Source organism: Bos javanicus, chromosome 9, assembly GCF_032452875.1.
Source record: "Bos javanicus breed banteng chromosome 9, ARS-OSU_banteng_1.0, whole genome shotgun sequence".
Lineage (NCBI taxonomy): Eukaryota > Metazoa > Chordata > Mammalia > Artiodactyla > Bovidae > Bos > Bos javanicus.
In genome coordinates this window covers 96737840-96755008 of record NC_083876.1, presented here as the reverse complement: position 1 = coordinate 96755008, position 17169 = coordinate 96737840, and the positions used below count along the sequence as shown (strand labels likewise).

Here is a 17169-nt window from a genome sequence, read left to right as displayed (position 1 = left end):
AGTAAGCATGAGGAACTCTGCTTCTCTGCTTATAGTACTGGGAAACCATGGGGCAGCCTTAAAACGGGGCCCACACATCGACTGCAAAGCCTACCACGTTTACTACCTACGTCTTTAAGTTGAATTTCTGTTTAGAGTAAGAAAGGTAAGATAACTCTGCCGCCTGAACTACGCACCTTAACGTACTGCTTTGCTTTCAGAACGTCCAGAAGGTCTCTAACCGGGGCCGAGAGTATGAACTCCGCAGCTATTTCCAGGTCCTAGGATCACAGTTACAGAGAAACTTCTTTAGGGTTAGCTTTTAAAAAAATAAACAGAGTTTGACAGAAAACAACAAAATTCTGTAAAGAAATTACCCTTCAATTAAAAAATTAATTAATTAAAAAAAAAAGATAAAAGAAAAAAATAAGTAACAGCTCGTCAGGACTGTGATCGCACCTTTCTCAGCATCTTGGCAAACCCCAGTGCCTTGGAGGCTCGTTCCCTGGCCTCATGGAAGAGCTCCTTCAGTGCTCGGCTGACCTCTATAACCGACCTCCTGCCAGGCGGACAGAAACCCAGTTAGAATGCACGAGGGCACGCCAAGAAATACACAATAAAGACAGAGCAAATTCCAACTCACGTTAATAAAGACTGAAGATTTTAGAAACAAGCAATTATTACGAATACACTCAAAATATGCTGCAGCTTGCTCCCCCAGTTTTCTAGAAAGTACTTCCAGAGACCAGGTGCACTGAACAACCTGCACAGGGCAGTGTGCCCCATTTCCTCAAAGCTTCACTCAGCTCAGTCATGTCTGACTCTTTGCGACCCCATGGACTGCAGCACGCCAAGCTTTCCTGTCCATCACCAACTCCTGGAGCTTGCTCAAACTCACGTCCGTCGAACAGGTGATGCCATCCAACTATGTCATCCTCTGTCGTCCCCCCATCTCCTCCTGCCTTCAATCTTTCCCAGCATCAGGGTCTTTTCCAATGAGTCAGTTCTTCGCATCAGGTGGTCAAAGTATTGGAGTTTCAGCTTTAGCATCAGTCCTTCCAATGAATATTCAGGACTGATCTCCTTGAGGAGAGACTTGTTTGATCTCCTTGCAGTCCAAGGGACTCTCAAGAGTCTTCTCCAACACCACAGTTCAAAATTAACAATTCTTTGGTGTTCAGCTTTCTTTATAGTCCAACTCTCACATCCATACATGACTACTGGAAAAACCACAGCTTTGACTGGATGGACCTTTGCTGGCATTTCATTAGGGTTTCATTAGGATACATAAAATACTTTTGCCACCTGATGCAACTGAGAGCTGACTCACTGGAACAGACCCTGATGCTGAGAAAGACTGAGAGGAGAAGGGGATGACAGAGGATGAGATAGTTGGATGGCATCACCGACTCAATGGACATGAATTTCAGCAAACTCTGAGACATAGTGAAGGGCAGGGAAGCCTGGCATGCTGCAGTCCATGGAGTCGCAAAGAGTCAGACACGACTTAGCGACTGAACAACAACATTAGGATAACTCGTGGAGCAGGAATTAGGTACTGGACTCTCGGCTCATAATCTAACTAAAAAGGAGCAGTGAGCCAGGAAATGTTTAACACCAGCACCCCCTAAACTATTATCTTGGGTGGTGTTTGCCAATTTTCTCAGTGTGGATACACCCATCATAGCAGTTTTCCATCCACCAATAGGATGTCACTGAGCTGTGACTTGGGGGTGTGCACGACCCACAGGGGTGCCCTGGAGCCGGGACAGTCAGCCCCACACATCACTGCGTGTGAACCCCCTTTCTTGATCCATCCCCAGTAAACGATCAGAGCACTGTAAGAGCCATTCTCTAGTTCACCACCCCAGTGACTGAACTCGCTTATTCTGAGTCTACCATGTCAGTGCCCCAAACTGCAAGACCTTCTACGAACTGATTCATTCCATTTCTCAATAATTCAGCATTTTCCCAGGTGAGAGCCTATGTAGTAACTTCTTTCTTTAATCCTGGTATAAAGACATTCTGGTGTTCTGAAGCCCCCAAATGTGTTTTCTATCAAATTCTGGAAGGCGAGAGAAAACACCTCTAGAGAAGTTAGTTCTGCCTTAGCACTTCTTCACGTTGACTCACAGGGTACCGTTGATAACTGGCCACAAACAGCTCTATGAGTGGCACATAAGCCACAAAAACAGCACTTGAACGTGGCTCACCCTCAGCACTGTGCGCACACCACTGAAGAAAGCGCAGCAGACGAGCCGGCCGCGGCTCCACACGCTCAAGCTTCAAGCCCAACAGAAGGGGCGAGGCAAGGACAGAACAACAAAACGCACCAAAGGTCAGTTATGTGTTCACGGACCACTACAGAGGCTTTAAAGGACAGAAACTAGTTAACTAAAGACAGTCCGGAACACGTGAATGAATTCTACCCTACCAGTTCTTAGTCAACGTAAACGACACCGTCTCTAAGGATTAAACAACAGTCACCTTCAAGGACAATTTCACGTAAAACCATAACTAACAGATCACACGAAAAGACAATACAGCAGTCGCACATAAATCCCTTTAGACCTAAAACCCACATTCTTCGAGCCCAACATGATTTGGCTTCAACAAGGGGCATATTGTAGGCTCACTGCCAAGAGTAAAACTACACGAAATCAGGAATGGGAGAGGAAAGGAAACGCAACTTCAACCTTATTTCATCTGAAGCGCTGCTGTCATCGGCACTGGTCCAGAATTCCGCACAGCTCTCCTGTAAGCCAGACTCTAGAAAACTTCCTGTTGATTTCAGCAGCATTCCTGCAATGTCACTAAGGGAACAGAAGCAACAGATGTAAACCAGAGAAGAAAAACCGTCCCCACTCAGTCTAACTGGAATGAGAAACTGCGAGATTGGGCTGTTACGTCAACAGTTCAAAATCAATGACAGTGAGGCATCTCTTTTAACATAAAATCATGACTAACATGAAAAAGTAGAAATCGCGATTGTGGATGTATCTACGTTTGTTCAACCACCAGTTTTTCATTATAAACCGTAAAGTCTTAAATTACATTCACAGTAGCTATGTAATTATCATGTTACTTCCATCTTAAATGTTTGAAATGGTATAAAAGTGGGCTAAAATATATATTAATGACAAAATATTTTTAAAGGCTCAATAAACTAAATGATAGCATAAGAAACAAAGTGAATTCCTTAAATGCAATTGCTTTTAAAACTTTCCATCACAATTTTCATAGTCAATGAACATGAACTACTGCAATCACTGATGCTTCTCATCAAGTGTACAGTCTAAATATTAGGGTTAAAATGCAAACCCAAATGTATAAAATAAATCTAAATGAGTTCAGTGAAAATTCAACAACAGCTTACCGACCTCTATGATGACAGGAGCTTATAACCTAGTGAAACAGAGCAGGTAAGTCCACAACCAACATCAGATGAGGCAGAAGGTAACTACTGGGGGAGCTGTCTGAGGGTGTGGGTTCAACAGGCCCTGCAGAACTGCAGGAACTAGAACAGCAGAGGGAAGAGGGGTTCTGTCAGGAGGAGCACGGACGAGGGAGGAGGGGGAAGGCAAGTCGAGGAAGAACAGGAAGGATGATCGAAGGGCACGAGGGTGTGTTAAGCAGGAGGCGTGTTCGTGAAGAGAAACTGCAGAGCTGGAAAGAGGGGAGTGAGGACCAGGATGGTAACCCAGCCGTGCCGGGGGAGGCCTTCGACGTCCTGCGACTGTGTGATCGCCCTCTGGTAGGCAGAGAGGGTGGGCTGTAACAGTGACCAAGTGGGAAAACAGCCGGATTAAAAACATGCCTGTGTACCAGGATATTCAGGATCAATTATTCAACAACTAATCAGGATCTGTTATGGAGTGATGAGCAGCGAACAAAAGAGATAAAATTTCTTCAGTAAATGGAGGGGAAAAAGAAGCAATAAATCAAATAAAAAAGAAAAATAGAGTACTTCAACTATTGATATGTGCTCTGGAGAGGAAAAGTTAAGGAAGAACACTAAGGTGCTCTTGCAGGTAGGAGTTTCAACTTTAAATGTGGAGAAGATAACATCTGGCCAAAGACCGACAGGAAGTGGGGAATAAGTCGTAGAAAACAGTCCAAGCACAGGGATGAGCAAGCGCAAAGAGCCTGAGGCAGGAGCAGGCCAGGCCTAGGAAGAAAAGGCAGGAAGCCACTGCGGCCGCAGAGGACGCGCAGGAGAGCCCAGGAAATGAGGACACAGAGCTCGTGAAAAGCGAGACTGTACCTGGCCTCCCGGGCCACTGTTTAGGTGCTCTCACTTTTACTTAAGTAAGGAGAACCACTGGCGTATTTCGAACAGAGGTAAAAATGGTCTGCAAGGAGATCACATCAGTCAATCCTGAAGGAAATCAATTCTGAATATTCACTGGAAGGACTGATGTTGAAGCTGAAGCTCCAATACTCTGACCACCTGATGTGAAGGGCATACTCACTGGAAAAGACCCTGATGCCGGGAAAGAGAGAAGGCAGGAGGAGAAGGGAACGACAGAGGATGAGATGGTTGGATGGCATCACCGACTCGATGGACGTGAGTTTGAGCAAGCTCCAGGAGATAGTGAAGGACAGGGAAGCCTGGCATGCTGCAGTCCGTGGGGTCACAAGGAGTCAGACACGACTGGGCAACTGAACAACAGGAACAAAAAATGGTCTGATGTACAGTTTAACAGGATCACTGAGAATAAGCCTTAGAGGATGCAGGGCAAAAACAGACTCCTGAGGGAGCTGCTGCAGCAATACAAGAAAGAAATAACAGGCTGGGAAGAGGGGAAGCGGGCAGTGGTGAGCGGAGGTCAGATGCTGGTTACACCCCAGAGGGACAGCCACGGGGAATTAGAGATGGCGCGTGAGAGAAAAATGGGGGCAGGGTTAACGCCAAGACGGCTCCAACCCGGGAGAAGCAGAACACCGCCGCAACGCGACGAATACCCAGAACAAGAACTGTGCAGGTGGGCAGCCCCTCAGCACAGGCAGTGATGGGGCCCCGGAGCTTCCCAGAGCACGGGACGTGAGGCTGGCAGCCACAGACCGTGCTGAAAAGGAATCGAAGGACAAGCCAAAGATGAAAACGAACACTGACAGGTACATGATGACGGTACAAAGAAATTAAATAACAAGAATGGGTAGTGAAATGAAACAGTAACCTTTTCAAACATCTTTTTTTTTTTTTTTTCAGCAAAGCTTGACAGACTGAGAACAGAAGATACAAATAGAAGAAATTATAGGTGAAACAGAACAATGGAAAACTAAGGGGCAAGAGACTTTGAAAATGGCAGTGAATACACGTTTCTATAAGGCTGACTGTGGAAACCAACACGAATAGGAAACCAGGACAGACTGGGAACCCTGGCCTGAAGCCAGCTGAGCTCTGAGACAAGAGCAAGTTCACTGTTCACTCAGAGATGGAGGAAAGCGTAAAGACCAGGTGGTCAGGGCGGAAGAGTCAACACAACATTCTGAGATACAAAGAGACCTGTGGGCTGAAGACAGTGACTTTCTGCAGGGAGAAGAGAGCTCTGTAACAGCCAAAGTCCTGAAGGGTACACACAGAGCCGGGTGGGGGCGGGGAAGGAAACGTGAGCTGGGTATAAAAGAGCTCCTAAAAAGGCAACAGACGAAACGGCCGACGCAGCAGCGAGAGAAGGGGGCACCACGGGGCGGCCGCAGGTCTTAGAGCCAGGGAGGAGGCCCGGTCCCCAGTCCCTCAGCAGGGGAGCAGCCTACCACAAAGACCACATACCTGACACCTCGCTCTCAACACTCAGGTGCCTGCACTCGAGAAGACACATTCGTGTCCCAGAGCAGACAGACCAGTGAGCACTCCCCCTTGCTTCATGCTTGTCCTCTGTTTACGGTTCGATTCTTTCATCATATATAAACACCCGGTTTATAAAGAGCTTCTGTGATTAGCATAACATTCCCAAAACTGTGTCGGTGAAAACACCTCCTTGGTAGGCTGCAGAAGTGCCCACCAAGACGGACACAAAGACTGATACTTGCAGGCCTACTCCACTCATCAGGAGGCTTTAAATTCTCCCCCTTTTATATAATCAAGCGGGTGCATCCTGTGGCAGGATTTCTCTACTTCAAAACTGCCGTGCTGGGTGGACAGCTTTTCTCTGGGGGCGGGGGGGCACACTGTCCTGTGCATCATGGGATGTATCCCGGCGTCCCTGGCCTCCACCCAGCAAACACAATCAGAACCGTTCCGACACCACCACACGTCCCGGGGGCAAGTCACCCCCGGCAGAGAACCACTGCTCTAAGGATGACAAAGCCCAGGAGAGGGGCACACGAGAGGTACGAATGTTTGTCATTTTCATGTAATTAGACACTCGCACGTGTAGAACAGAACCGGGGAGCAAACCAGGAGCGAGAAAGGAAGGCAGCCACGCAAGGATTCCTACCAGAAAAGCTTTCCAGCCTGTGCTTCTCCTCCCCGGATGTAATGGGTTATTTCTTTGGTGAAATTCCATTCTTCTTCTAACAAATTTTTTAAACTATGAGATGCTTGAGGTAATTGCTGTAGCATTTGGATCCAGCTTCTCATGTAATCAAAATATACCTTAAGATACAAAAAACGCAAAAGGAGATATTTGAGAACAGGATTCAACAACTCACAACTTTCATCCCTGTTAACATGAAAATTTTAAGTTGGACAAGAGGAAGGGGGACCACTCAGGCATGAAGTGAAGCGAGATTCTCCATCACTACTAACTGAGGTCTAAATAGGATTTTTCTTTAATTGTATAACTCAACTCCTCAGCAACTGAACATATTATTCACAACTGCTGCAAGTTACCGGAGAAGGCAATGGCACCCCACTCCAGTACTCTTGCCTGGAAAATCCCATGGATGGAGGAGCCTGATAGGCTGCAGTTCATGGGGTCGCTAAGAGTCTGACACGACTCAGCGACTTCACTTTCACTTTTCACTTTCATGCATTGGAGAAGGAAATGGCAACCCACTCCAGTGTTCTTGCCCGGAGAACCCCAGGGATGGGGCATCCTGGTAGGCTGCCGTCTGTGGGGTCACACAGAGTCAGACACTACTGAAGTGACTCAGCAGCAGCTGCAAGTTACTAAGAAAATAAAACATTCACACTGTACAGAAAAATACAATGAAGTAAAAAAAAAAATCAAAATAATAACACAGAAATTTTCATGTTTAATATACTGTGAATAATATTCCTTTAAGAGCGTGGGACCTTTATTTCTTTAATTACTTAAGTTTTAGATGGTTTCTTACATGTTGTTGCTGCTGCTGCTAAATCACTTCAGTCATGTCCAACTCTTAGCGACCCCATGGACTGCAGCCCATGAGGTTCCTCTGTCCATGGGATTTTCCAGGCAAGAGTACTGGAGTGGGGTGCCGTTGCCTTCTCCATCTTACATGTTAAGAGGAGGCAATGAGCACACTTCTTCCCACAATTATGTTCCAAGCATCCACGTTCTCATGACATAATTTTTCAAGGTTTATGACATATAAATTATGATCTATAACCAAAATACTTGATTGTTCTAAGGAGGAGTTCATGTCCATCACAGTTCATCTTCCAACAGCTTTCACAGTGCTAAAATTCTTGTTTTATCTGCTGCTTAGCAGGGTTTTACTATGATGTACTTTTTTTCTCAAGACAGGCTCACAACTGTTATTTTATAAAACATCACTGTCTGTGGATTCTTTTACTGAAAGGATACCTTGACTGGGTATAAAATGTTTGAATTACACATCCTCTCCCTCAGAGCCTTGAAGACTTTACTCCGGTAGCGTCTAACACCGTGAGTCATGTTAGAATAAACAAAACTGCTGACAGACTGATCATCACCCTCCCCACCCCCTGAAGGCAGCTTCCTTTCCCTGCCTGGAGGTTTACAGGCTCCCTTCCCCAGGCCTGGATCCCAAGGACCTTAGCAGGCTACATCTTAGGGTTCTCTGAAATGAGGGTTTTCTGAGATCCAATAATAATTTTCAGTAGGCAAAAACTCTGGAGTTTTTCACTTAAAGAAAACTATCTTCTGTTGTATCTTTGGAGTTTCTGGGTCCTCCTCCACCTAGGCACTCGGCATGAATCGCCAGTCACAGGTCCATTATGAACATGTGTAGTGGAACCTGCGACTTAACAGGTCTATGCCCATCTCATCCCAACGAAACAGGTCTTTTGCACATCAGGCTCTGGACCTCCCTTTCCACTCCTGGAGGGCAGCTTCATCTCCCTGGCCTCCCTGAAACTGTGCTGTCCTGAGAGCCTTCTCAAGGGGCAGCTGCCTTACAGAACACCGCAAGGGCTGCCAACGGTTGCATCTTTGGGTATCCCGTTGCTGCTTTCAAACCAGCATCCTCACACAGCCTTATTTAAAAACAAAAGCAACACTCTGCCCCTTTAAGGTTTCCGTGATCAGGAATGCCCTGGACGCCCCGTGTCCGCACCATCATCTACTGATTTTCCACGGCCCAGAGGCAGCCATCACACAGCAGCCTGCGTTGCGGCCTTCTCTCCGTCCCAGGCTCAGCTGTGTGACTTAAATAACATCTGGGGCGCCCCCCCCGCCACCGATTCAGTTCCATTCTCCGACTGCCTCTGGTTCCAAGCACCTTTCCTCCTCTCTGACGAGCTTTCCTTTCTGATCCTAGCATTTACCAGAACCGCCCCAAACCCAGTTCAAACGTTCTGATGCTGAAACCTCCTCTCCTCCCTGCAGTCTGCTTGCCCGGCTCCCCTACTACACTGCTCCCCTCACTTCATCGGGAGCTCTGGCGCCCTGGCTCCTCTTCTTCTTCAGACTCACTCCTCTCTTCCTCAGTTCCCTGTCCTCCTGCCACAGTGCTCCTGTCGGCACAGCTGTGTCCCTGCCACCTCCCCACACCCTGCCACCCCTCAATGCCTTTTCATGTGCCTGTCACAACCCCAGAGCGAGACAAGCCCAGTGCCCTTCCCCATGTCCACTGTCCTCCAGAAGCTGAGGTCTCCAAGAGCCACACCACGGGGAGGGGCCGCTCTTCTACACAGTCACATCTGCCAAGCACAGAGCACACGTTCCTGGTAATACCTGAACCTCTGCTCAGCCCATTCACCTTCTCTCTACAAACACAAGTTTGAAATTTCTCCATTTTCCTCACATGGCTAAAATCCATCGCAACCCATTCTCACAGGTGATGTCACCTCTCTTCATTTAAAAAAAAAAAAAAAACTCTGTTATTAGATATAAAAGCTCTCCTCATCCTGAGATGAATAACATGAACGTACATACTGTTTTACCATTCTTCCCTTTTTAACAGTAGAGGCACTGGGCTTCCTGCCAAGCCCAACACTTGTGTTTTGAGACCCATTTCCTTGTGGAACCCGAGGAACCTTGCACTCTCAGTCTTCCCTTTCCTCTCATGTACATGAGATTTTTTTTTTTTCATTTCCTTCATTCAACAAAATCAATCCCAAAGGCTTTCAAATGGTCTCAGCTATCTTCAATTTAAAAAGCTCACTGGACCCATCATCTCCAGTACTCATCCGGCTGCAAGAACTAGATACCCAGCAACCTCTCTCTATACCCGCTCCATACCCAACCCATCCCTGAGTTCTGCCAATTTCGAGGGATTCAACCCCTGTGCCTTTCCCTAAATCTATGCTTTTCCTCTGTAACCCAGGGACTAGCGCGCGCACCACTAGACGAGACCCTGCGTGGTCTTTCTCCAGGCTCGCAGGACAGGATACGCTGCAGACAACACGACGGTTTCTGCACACCACACGCCTTCTATCCTCCTCGGGGCATGAGCTCAGGGTGTCCTCCTCGGGGCCATGCCCTGCAGCCCTCCAGCCTGGTCACACCCCGAGATGCCACAGCTCTAATTCATCACTGTACGAGCCCTCCGTGTGGAAAGGAGGGCGGGATGGTGCACTAAATGACGTGCCCGCCTCTCTGAAGGCCACAGTCTCCTTCCTTCTTGACGAAACACTGGTTTTCTTTGGGTTCCACCAGTTCTCAAGTTATGCCCCTGCACTACTTCATCTAGGACACTCTGGGACACAACTTTTAAAATCACTGATAATTTCTAGTCCTTCATCTGTAGGATTACGGCAATGAACTAAGGGACATGATGACTCACACAGAAAACTAGAAGCAAAGTCAAAACTAACTCCCAGTACTGCTAGGGTCCTCTAACCAGCTGAGAGTCTCGGGACTTCCCTGAACCCAGGCTGTCGACCTCTCCCACGCACACGATGACCTGGACGGCACAGCTCACCCACCCAATGCGCACCCTTCCTGCCTCAGTGAACATCCCATAAAAGATGCGGCAAGTGCCTTTGTGAGGCCATCAAATACAGTTTGGAAAGCAAGGCACTTTTTGTCTTTTTAAACTTCTGGTTTAACTACTCACAGAGACAATAACTAATTTGCTTGCTGTTTTATCATAACTATTCAACAATAGGCTTTTCTGACACAAGGCATATATAAAGTATTTCAAAACATAGCCACATTTCATACATTTTCTGTATTCTCCCAAACAATAAAAAAAGTCACTTTATAGTCAAAATTATTTCTTGCAAGATGCCAGATGTAGTAAGTCCTCCCCAGCCATACCCTTTCTTTTCTCCTTCTGATAGAGGCTGAAAAACTGAATCCTTGAGGCCCAGCCTCCCCTAGAGAGAGGCAGCCACCCAGCAGGTCTCGTCAGGAGGATGTAGGGGACTTCTGCTGACTGGGGCTTCCAAGGGAGGTTTTGCTCTTCTGGACCTAGCTGACAAGGAGACTTGTCCCTCTGCCCCCTTCTCATCTCTTCCAGCCTAGAAAGTGAGGGTGGTGTGTCTGGAGGTGCTGCAGCCATCCTGAAGCAGGATACAGGGAGATGTCAAGCGAGGGTGACGGCTCTCCAAAGACAATACGACGACAAGCCTTGCTATCTTCTATACTGTTTCATCAACCTGCCACGTCACGTAACCATCTGTGCACCTACTCAAGCGGCGCTAACACGGGTTTACTATATACTAACACTCCACCAAACACTACGGAAGGCAGAAGAACCCCAGTCACAACCCCTGGCTCATGCAGCTTTCAGCCTAAACCGGGGAAACCCGAGGACAGATGAGCAGAGCATTACTAAGTATTAGACAGTTACGATCGGAACCACCGGAGGAGTTCAGAGAAGAAGTGCACAGATGCACACTCGGAGTGAAAATTGTCAGCTAACACTCGAAAGTAAATCTTCAATGGAAGGATGAGGAGGAGAGGAGACACTTAGAGCAGGAAGGAATAACAGGAGCACAAGCAGAGAGCTTAGAAGAGCCAGGAGAAGACACACAAGTCAGACATCGCCCGCACCCCCCGGGCCCGCCCTGACCATCAGCATTTTGTGCAGGTCCTCCTCGAAGGCGTCGATGTTGCAGTCGGTCTTCTCCAGCTGGTCTAGGACCTCGTGCAGCATGAACTGGTAGTACTGCTTCATCAGGAGGCCGCCCTTCAGCACCTCCTTACACTCTCTCACCAGCTGCAAGACAGCAGGCACAGTTCGACCGTCACACACATGCTACCAGACGACCAGCTGGTTCTCACACAGTTCCCGCGCAAATTCTCAAAAAACTCAGAAGTGAGCGGTGCCTCTGAGAACCCTAAAATACTTTCCAGATTCTTTGTCCGTTCGTTCACAGTGAAAATAAAAGTATTTAATATCACAGCGAGAGTACACAAAGAAAATATATACGCAGGAAACTGATATGCTAAAATACATTCTTCTACAAATAAAAGTTTTACAGAAAATAAATTCTACAGAAAAAGATTTATTTTTCTTCTAGCTCACATTATGAGACAAGGGATATAAGACAAAAAAAAAGTTCCTCATGAGACTGGTCCTTTTTAACAACAACAACAACAAAACATTAATAAAGATTCAAATGTACTCACATACCACAGAGCCCGGGGGCCTTTGTAATAATTTAGCACAGTTAACTACTGTGATTTGTGGCTTTTACCATCAAAAAAACTGTATCATCATAAAAACAAACAAACAAAAACCACCTAAGATAAATCTGATGGAATTAAATAGAAGTGGCGGGGGGTGGGGGTGGCGCAAGGTGGGGAATTTTAAAGAAAACAAAAGGATGAGTAAAACCCACTGCCACCATGTGCAGGCCCCGGGAGGCACTGTGAGAACGGAGGTGAGACGGAATGACAGGACCTGTACAGTCCTTCCGTTAATAACACGCTGGGCACGTTCCCCCAAATTCTAACCAGCAGGGGCTGTGGGACTAGATCACAGTTAACATTAGCCTTAAGATGCATTAATCAAGACACAAAAGGAACCACAGCGGTGCTACAGGGAAAGTAAACTGGTGCAAACTTACCAGAATCCAAAAATATGTGACTCACTAGTTAGTTTTCACAGTTTATACTCAAACAGTAATCAGAGATCCAGGCTAAAACTGGCCCACAAATATACTTATCACAATATCATTGAGAACAATGAAGATCAGGTACACTGGCGCGCTAATGCGGTAGGGCACCAGGGCAGTCATTTACAGCCTCATTTCTGAACAACGTTTATGGTGAAAACTCATATTCTTTTCTTTTTAAAATCATTACATGTGTAGAAAGCATGTACATATAGAAAAACAAATGGAGAGAAATATACCAAAATGTTATAGCAGTTACCTCTGAATAGCAGAATAAGAGGATAGCTTTCATTTTTCTCTGTACTTTTGAAATTTTCTGTACTTTTCAGATTTTCTAAAATAAACATGGATTGCTTTATAACAAGATCCCCTTAAAAATGTTTTTAAAATAATTACTCACAATAGGGGAGAAACGGTTAGAAATAAATCTATTAAAAAGTATTAACGTAAATTTCTGTTACGGATATCACTTAGGTGCTTTACAACTCAATCTGAAATCATTATAGTCACAATTTCTATTTTATTTTTACTCTAATAATGCTACACTGGGCTTCCCAGGTGGTTCAGCAGTAAAGAACCCGTCTGCCAGTGCGGGAGACACAGGTTTGATCCATGGATTGGGAAGATCCCCTGGAGGAGGAAAGGGCAACCCACTCCAGTATTCTTGCCTGGGAAATCCCAGGGAAAGAGAGCCTGGCCGGCTACAGTCCATGGGGTTGCAAAAGATCTGACATGACCTAGCAACTGAGTAGCAACAAAGCTACATCAATCCAAGTATTGGTTTTTTACTTTCCAAAATGTTTTCACATAAATGACTGTTTAATCCTCATAACAGACCCATTAGTAAAAGGTCAACTCCCCCGTCTCACCTGGTTACATTCCCTAAGTTTGTATTTGTTCCGTGGGGAGGGGAGGTAAGGTATTTTTACCAAACGTCCTAAGTAACTGCTGTGATATGGAGGACAAGTGAAAAGAACGGCCCATATGGACCGTAGCCAGTGACCAGAACCAAGACGGTGAGAAGGAAATAGCACAAAGGAGGACACAGAGCTCGGGCCGGTGCTGGGCGGGAAGAGAGGTGATGAGCTGCAGGGCCGGCCTCCAGTCCTATCAGCCACCGGGAACAGACCACGCCAGGACCTGTTCTGTACGTCTCGCCCCGCCTGTCCTTCAATCGTCCCCGCTGCCCGTCTGACATTCAGGGCCAGTGAGCTCCCAGACCTAACTCCTGGGGATGGACCATCGCAGGCCACACACACACAAAATCAAAATCCAATGTGGCTATTTCATATAATGAATGTCAATATGGGAACATCGTGAGGCATCAATATAAACGCTCAGTCTGGTAGATACAACTGCTTCCAGCCATTCCTCTATTACCTGTGGAGCAGCAAACTCCATGCAAACCCCACCCAAATTAATAGTAACTGAGAAAGCAGAAGCTGCCATTACTGCTTAAACTGTACCAGTGCCTAAGCAAGCAAAATGTCCACACTCCCCCTCCCTGCATACCTCACACCTTCACCTGTCTACACAAAGCTTCAAAAAGAACAAAATGATAAATTAAAGAATTGAAAGTCTCTCTTATGAATGAATTTTAAGTTTCCAGTCTTCAAAGACTGATGGGATGAGGACACAGAGGGTCATACCAGCGTGGGCAACCCTTTTAGAATGAGGAAGTGGAAGACAGAAAGGGTGGAACCACCACCTCATTTTTAAAGACTGCATGGAAAAAGAACATTTTAAATTACCCAACAGAGAGCAGCTTAGAAACACTAACATACACTAATTTTCACTATTTGCAACAATTAGAGGAGGAAAATCCTAAAAAGAAAAATTTGAGTCTATAGAAAAAATATAGTAAGAACTCGGCATTTTCTGAAAGTCCTTGAGACAAACCTGCTTAATACTCAAGAGGGATGGCTCTCCAGCGGGCCTCTGTTCCAGCCTTAACTTGAGACATTCGTGAATGACGTTCAGAAGGACTCGACAGAGGACCAGGAAGGCAGGCTCGAAGGAGGGTAAATCCATGGACCTCAGCTCCTCCCAGGACACGGTGCTGCACTTCTGCTCCGAGGAAGGCGGCGTCCTGGACAACTGCACATAATCTGAACCCCACATGGGATCTGGAAATCCAGAAAACTGCAACGCAAATGCAACAAAGCGTGAGACAGCATCCAGGAGAACTTCCTAACGCTGCACTCACAAACTACTGCTCTCTCAAATTCGCTGACAAACCAATAAAACCGTAATTTTACAGGAGAGATAATCTTTAGAATAATTCACCATTTTCAACACAGAGCGAAAAAGCTCTGGGAGTATTAGAAAACAGTAACAAGAACTAACGCAGGAGACCTAAGAGGCACGGGTTCGACCCCTGGATCCCTGGAGGAGGGCAGGGCAATCCACTCCAGTATTCTTGCCTGGAGAATCCCATGGACGAGGAGCCTGGTGAGCTGTGGTCCGTAGGGTCGCAAAGAGTCGGATACAACTGAAGAAATTTAGCACACACACACACAAGAACTAAAAATAAAATTGTGTAACACCTTTATCAAAAAAGCAAAGTAGAAAAAGAATCAAGCTCATCTTTTTCATCATACATTTTTTATCATACTTAACTGGAGCATTTAGTTCTGAGGTTATACACAGTATTATTTACAACTATCTCTAGACTGAGAAAACCAGAGAATTGTTAAATTTGAGGGAAGATTACAAAACCAGATAGCCATTTGTGAAACATAAAAACTGTGGGTTTGATCAAGTCTTTTGTCCATCTGTTCTCCTGAGTTACATCAAAGGCTAAAAAAAAATCATAAAATGAACCTGGTCGGTCCCACTCAGAATCTGTCTGTCTTCTGTTTCCTAGGAATCCTGCTGTTGCTCACCGTTCATACAGTTACCCATCAGATTCCTCACGCTCTCCCCCTGAAACTGCAGATCTAAAGCTCTCCCAGTGTTCTTAAACCTCTGGCAACACCATCCTTGCCTTCTCCTTTTATTGAGAAAACTGAAGCCATCAAAATTCGAAAATCTCAACTTTTCTTCAACTTATAATATCACTAATTACAGCTACTCCTCTTAACTGGTCTCCCAACTCACATTCTTTTATTGTCCACACATATTTTTGCATTTAAATTAATACATACTTTTAGTTTCCCGTAACAGGCAACAATTTCTAAAATAGCTGCATAATTTAAAAAAATGATAACTTGTGATAAATGTGGTCAGGGTTAAGACATGTCTGTGTGAACGCTTTTGGCGGTATAAATGCTCATTTCTTCTGGTGTGGACAATGACATCAGATAAAATGTTTATTTAGAGCTCTACAAAACTCGGCAAACTTTCTAGGATAAAATTCTGAAGAACAGTCTTGGCGTTCTCTGTAGTTCCAGCCTGCTGATTCATCTGCTTCAGGCTCACTGGGAAGGGACAATCCCTCCTTCTCAACAACTGTAAGACAGTCCGGAGATCCAGCGGCCAGGCCCACCCAGCTCGAGGAGACGCATTCCTGCTGGCGCTGCCTGCTGCACCAACCCATCCAGAGAGGAAGAGACGTTACAAAGCTCCTGATCATGGAAGAGGGAACGGCGGTTTTAACGAGGGAGACTGAGGTGAAGAATCAGAAAAGCTGACACTGATTTAATAATGCAGGACACAGGAGAGAACGGCAAAAATACTCCTAATGCAAATCTCACTAAACTCCTCTGGGGGAAAAAAAAAACCCAACCAACCAAGATTCCTTAAATAAAATCCTCGAAGGCAGTGAAAATAGGAGGAATGATGTTAAAATCTGAATATACAAATTAGAAATAATTTAGAAATTAACTGCAGAAATGACCACTACAACCTAGGGCAAAAGAAGGAACAGAAATTTTGAGTGACAAGTAAGACACCTGGAGGGCAGATCTAGAAGCTGTAACACAAGAAAAATGGGAGTTCCAGAAAGAACGAAAGGAAGAGGTGGATGAGAGATTTCTGCAGAGTCAAGCTATCCCTGATTTGTGAGGAAAAAGGAAAACACCCTCTGAATAGGGAAGAACTCGAGTATAACTCATTTACCTTCTCTAAAAAACTACCCGAGGAAGAAAAGGAGATTGGAGTCAAATCAAAAGTGGTAAGAATGGATGCCCAAGGAAGTGGGAAGCCGTGAATCTAAAAGAGAGAAGGTATAGAGGCAGACACAACTCCATGAAGGTAACTCGGCTAAGGACTCCAATTCAAGTATTAGCAAGGAATACTGGAAACTGCAAACAAATTTAAAAGCATATATATATATATAAAGGAAAACTTGGATCTTACAATTCCCAATTGTAATAAAACACGGGGAGGGGAAAGGGCATCGAGGTACAAGAACAGCCTAAACCCTCTCCTATCAGCCTAAACCCTCTCCTATTTCTCTGTTTCCCGGAAGTTCTGAAAACAAACATCATGTTTAAAAATGAACAACAGAAAAGGATCATGTTGGAATCCAACGCACAGTTACTGTAAGCTGAGAGAGGAGGGGCAGAAGAACCCTACAGGCCATGACAGGAGCCAGAGAGACAAGCCCACCAAACACGTGAGACAGGCCCGACTCCCAAACGACGGGCGTGTGCAAAGCGGGGACGAGCACGCCGCGTGGACAGGGCCGGTGCTGACAGACCTCCCGGGATTTCAAGGAAAACAAAGAATCCAGATTTTCACGTGACTTTTTTTTTTTTTTAAACACTGGCCACCAAGTCAAAAAAACATTTAAAGGGACTTCCCTGGTGGTCCAGGAGTTAAGAATCTGC

At 45.7% G+C, this 17169-nt stretch overlaps 1 protein-coding gene across 4 annotated transcripts in view; it reads right to left on the bottom strand.

Annotated features, from left to right (window-relative positions):
• The window catches only part of MAP3K4 (mitogen-activated protein kinase kinase kinase 4), a 105152-nt gene that overhangs the window by 31312 nt on the left and 56671 nt on the right, over positions 1-17169 (bottom strand). For all 4 annotated transcript variants that reach the window (XM_061428486.1, XM_061428487.1, XM_061428484.1 and 1 more), the window contains exons 4-9: positions 14297-14539; positions 11350-11496; positions 6423-6580; positions 2676-2792; positions 439-538; positions 177-260 (exon numbers count right to left, since the gene is read on the bottom strand). In XM_061428486.1, coding sequence (XP_061284470.1) covers positions 177-260; positions 439-538; positions 2676-2792; positions 6423-6580; positions 11350-11496; positions 14297-14539 — 849 coding nt within the window. The remainder of the gene's footprint in view (positions 1-176; positions 261-438; positions 539-2675; positions 2793-6422; positions 6581-11349; positions 11497-14296; positions 14540-17169) is intronic.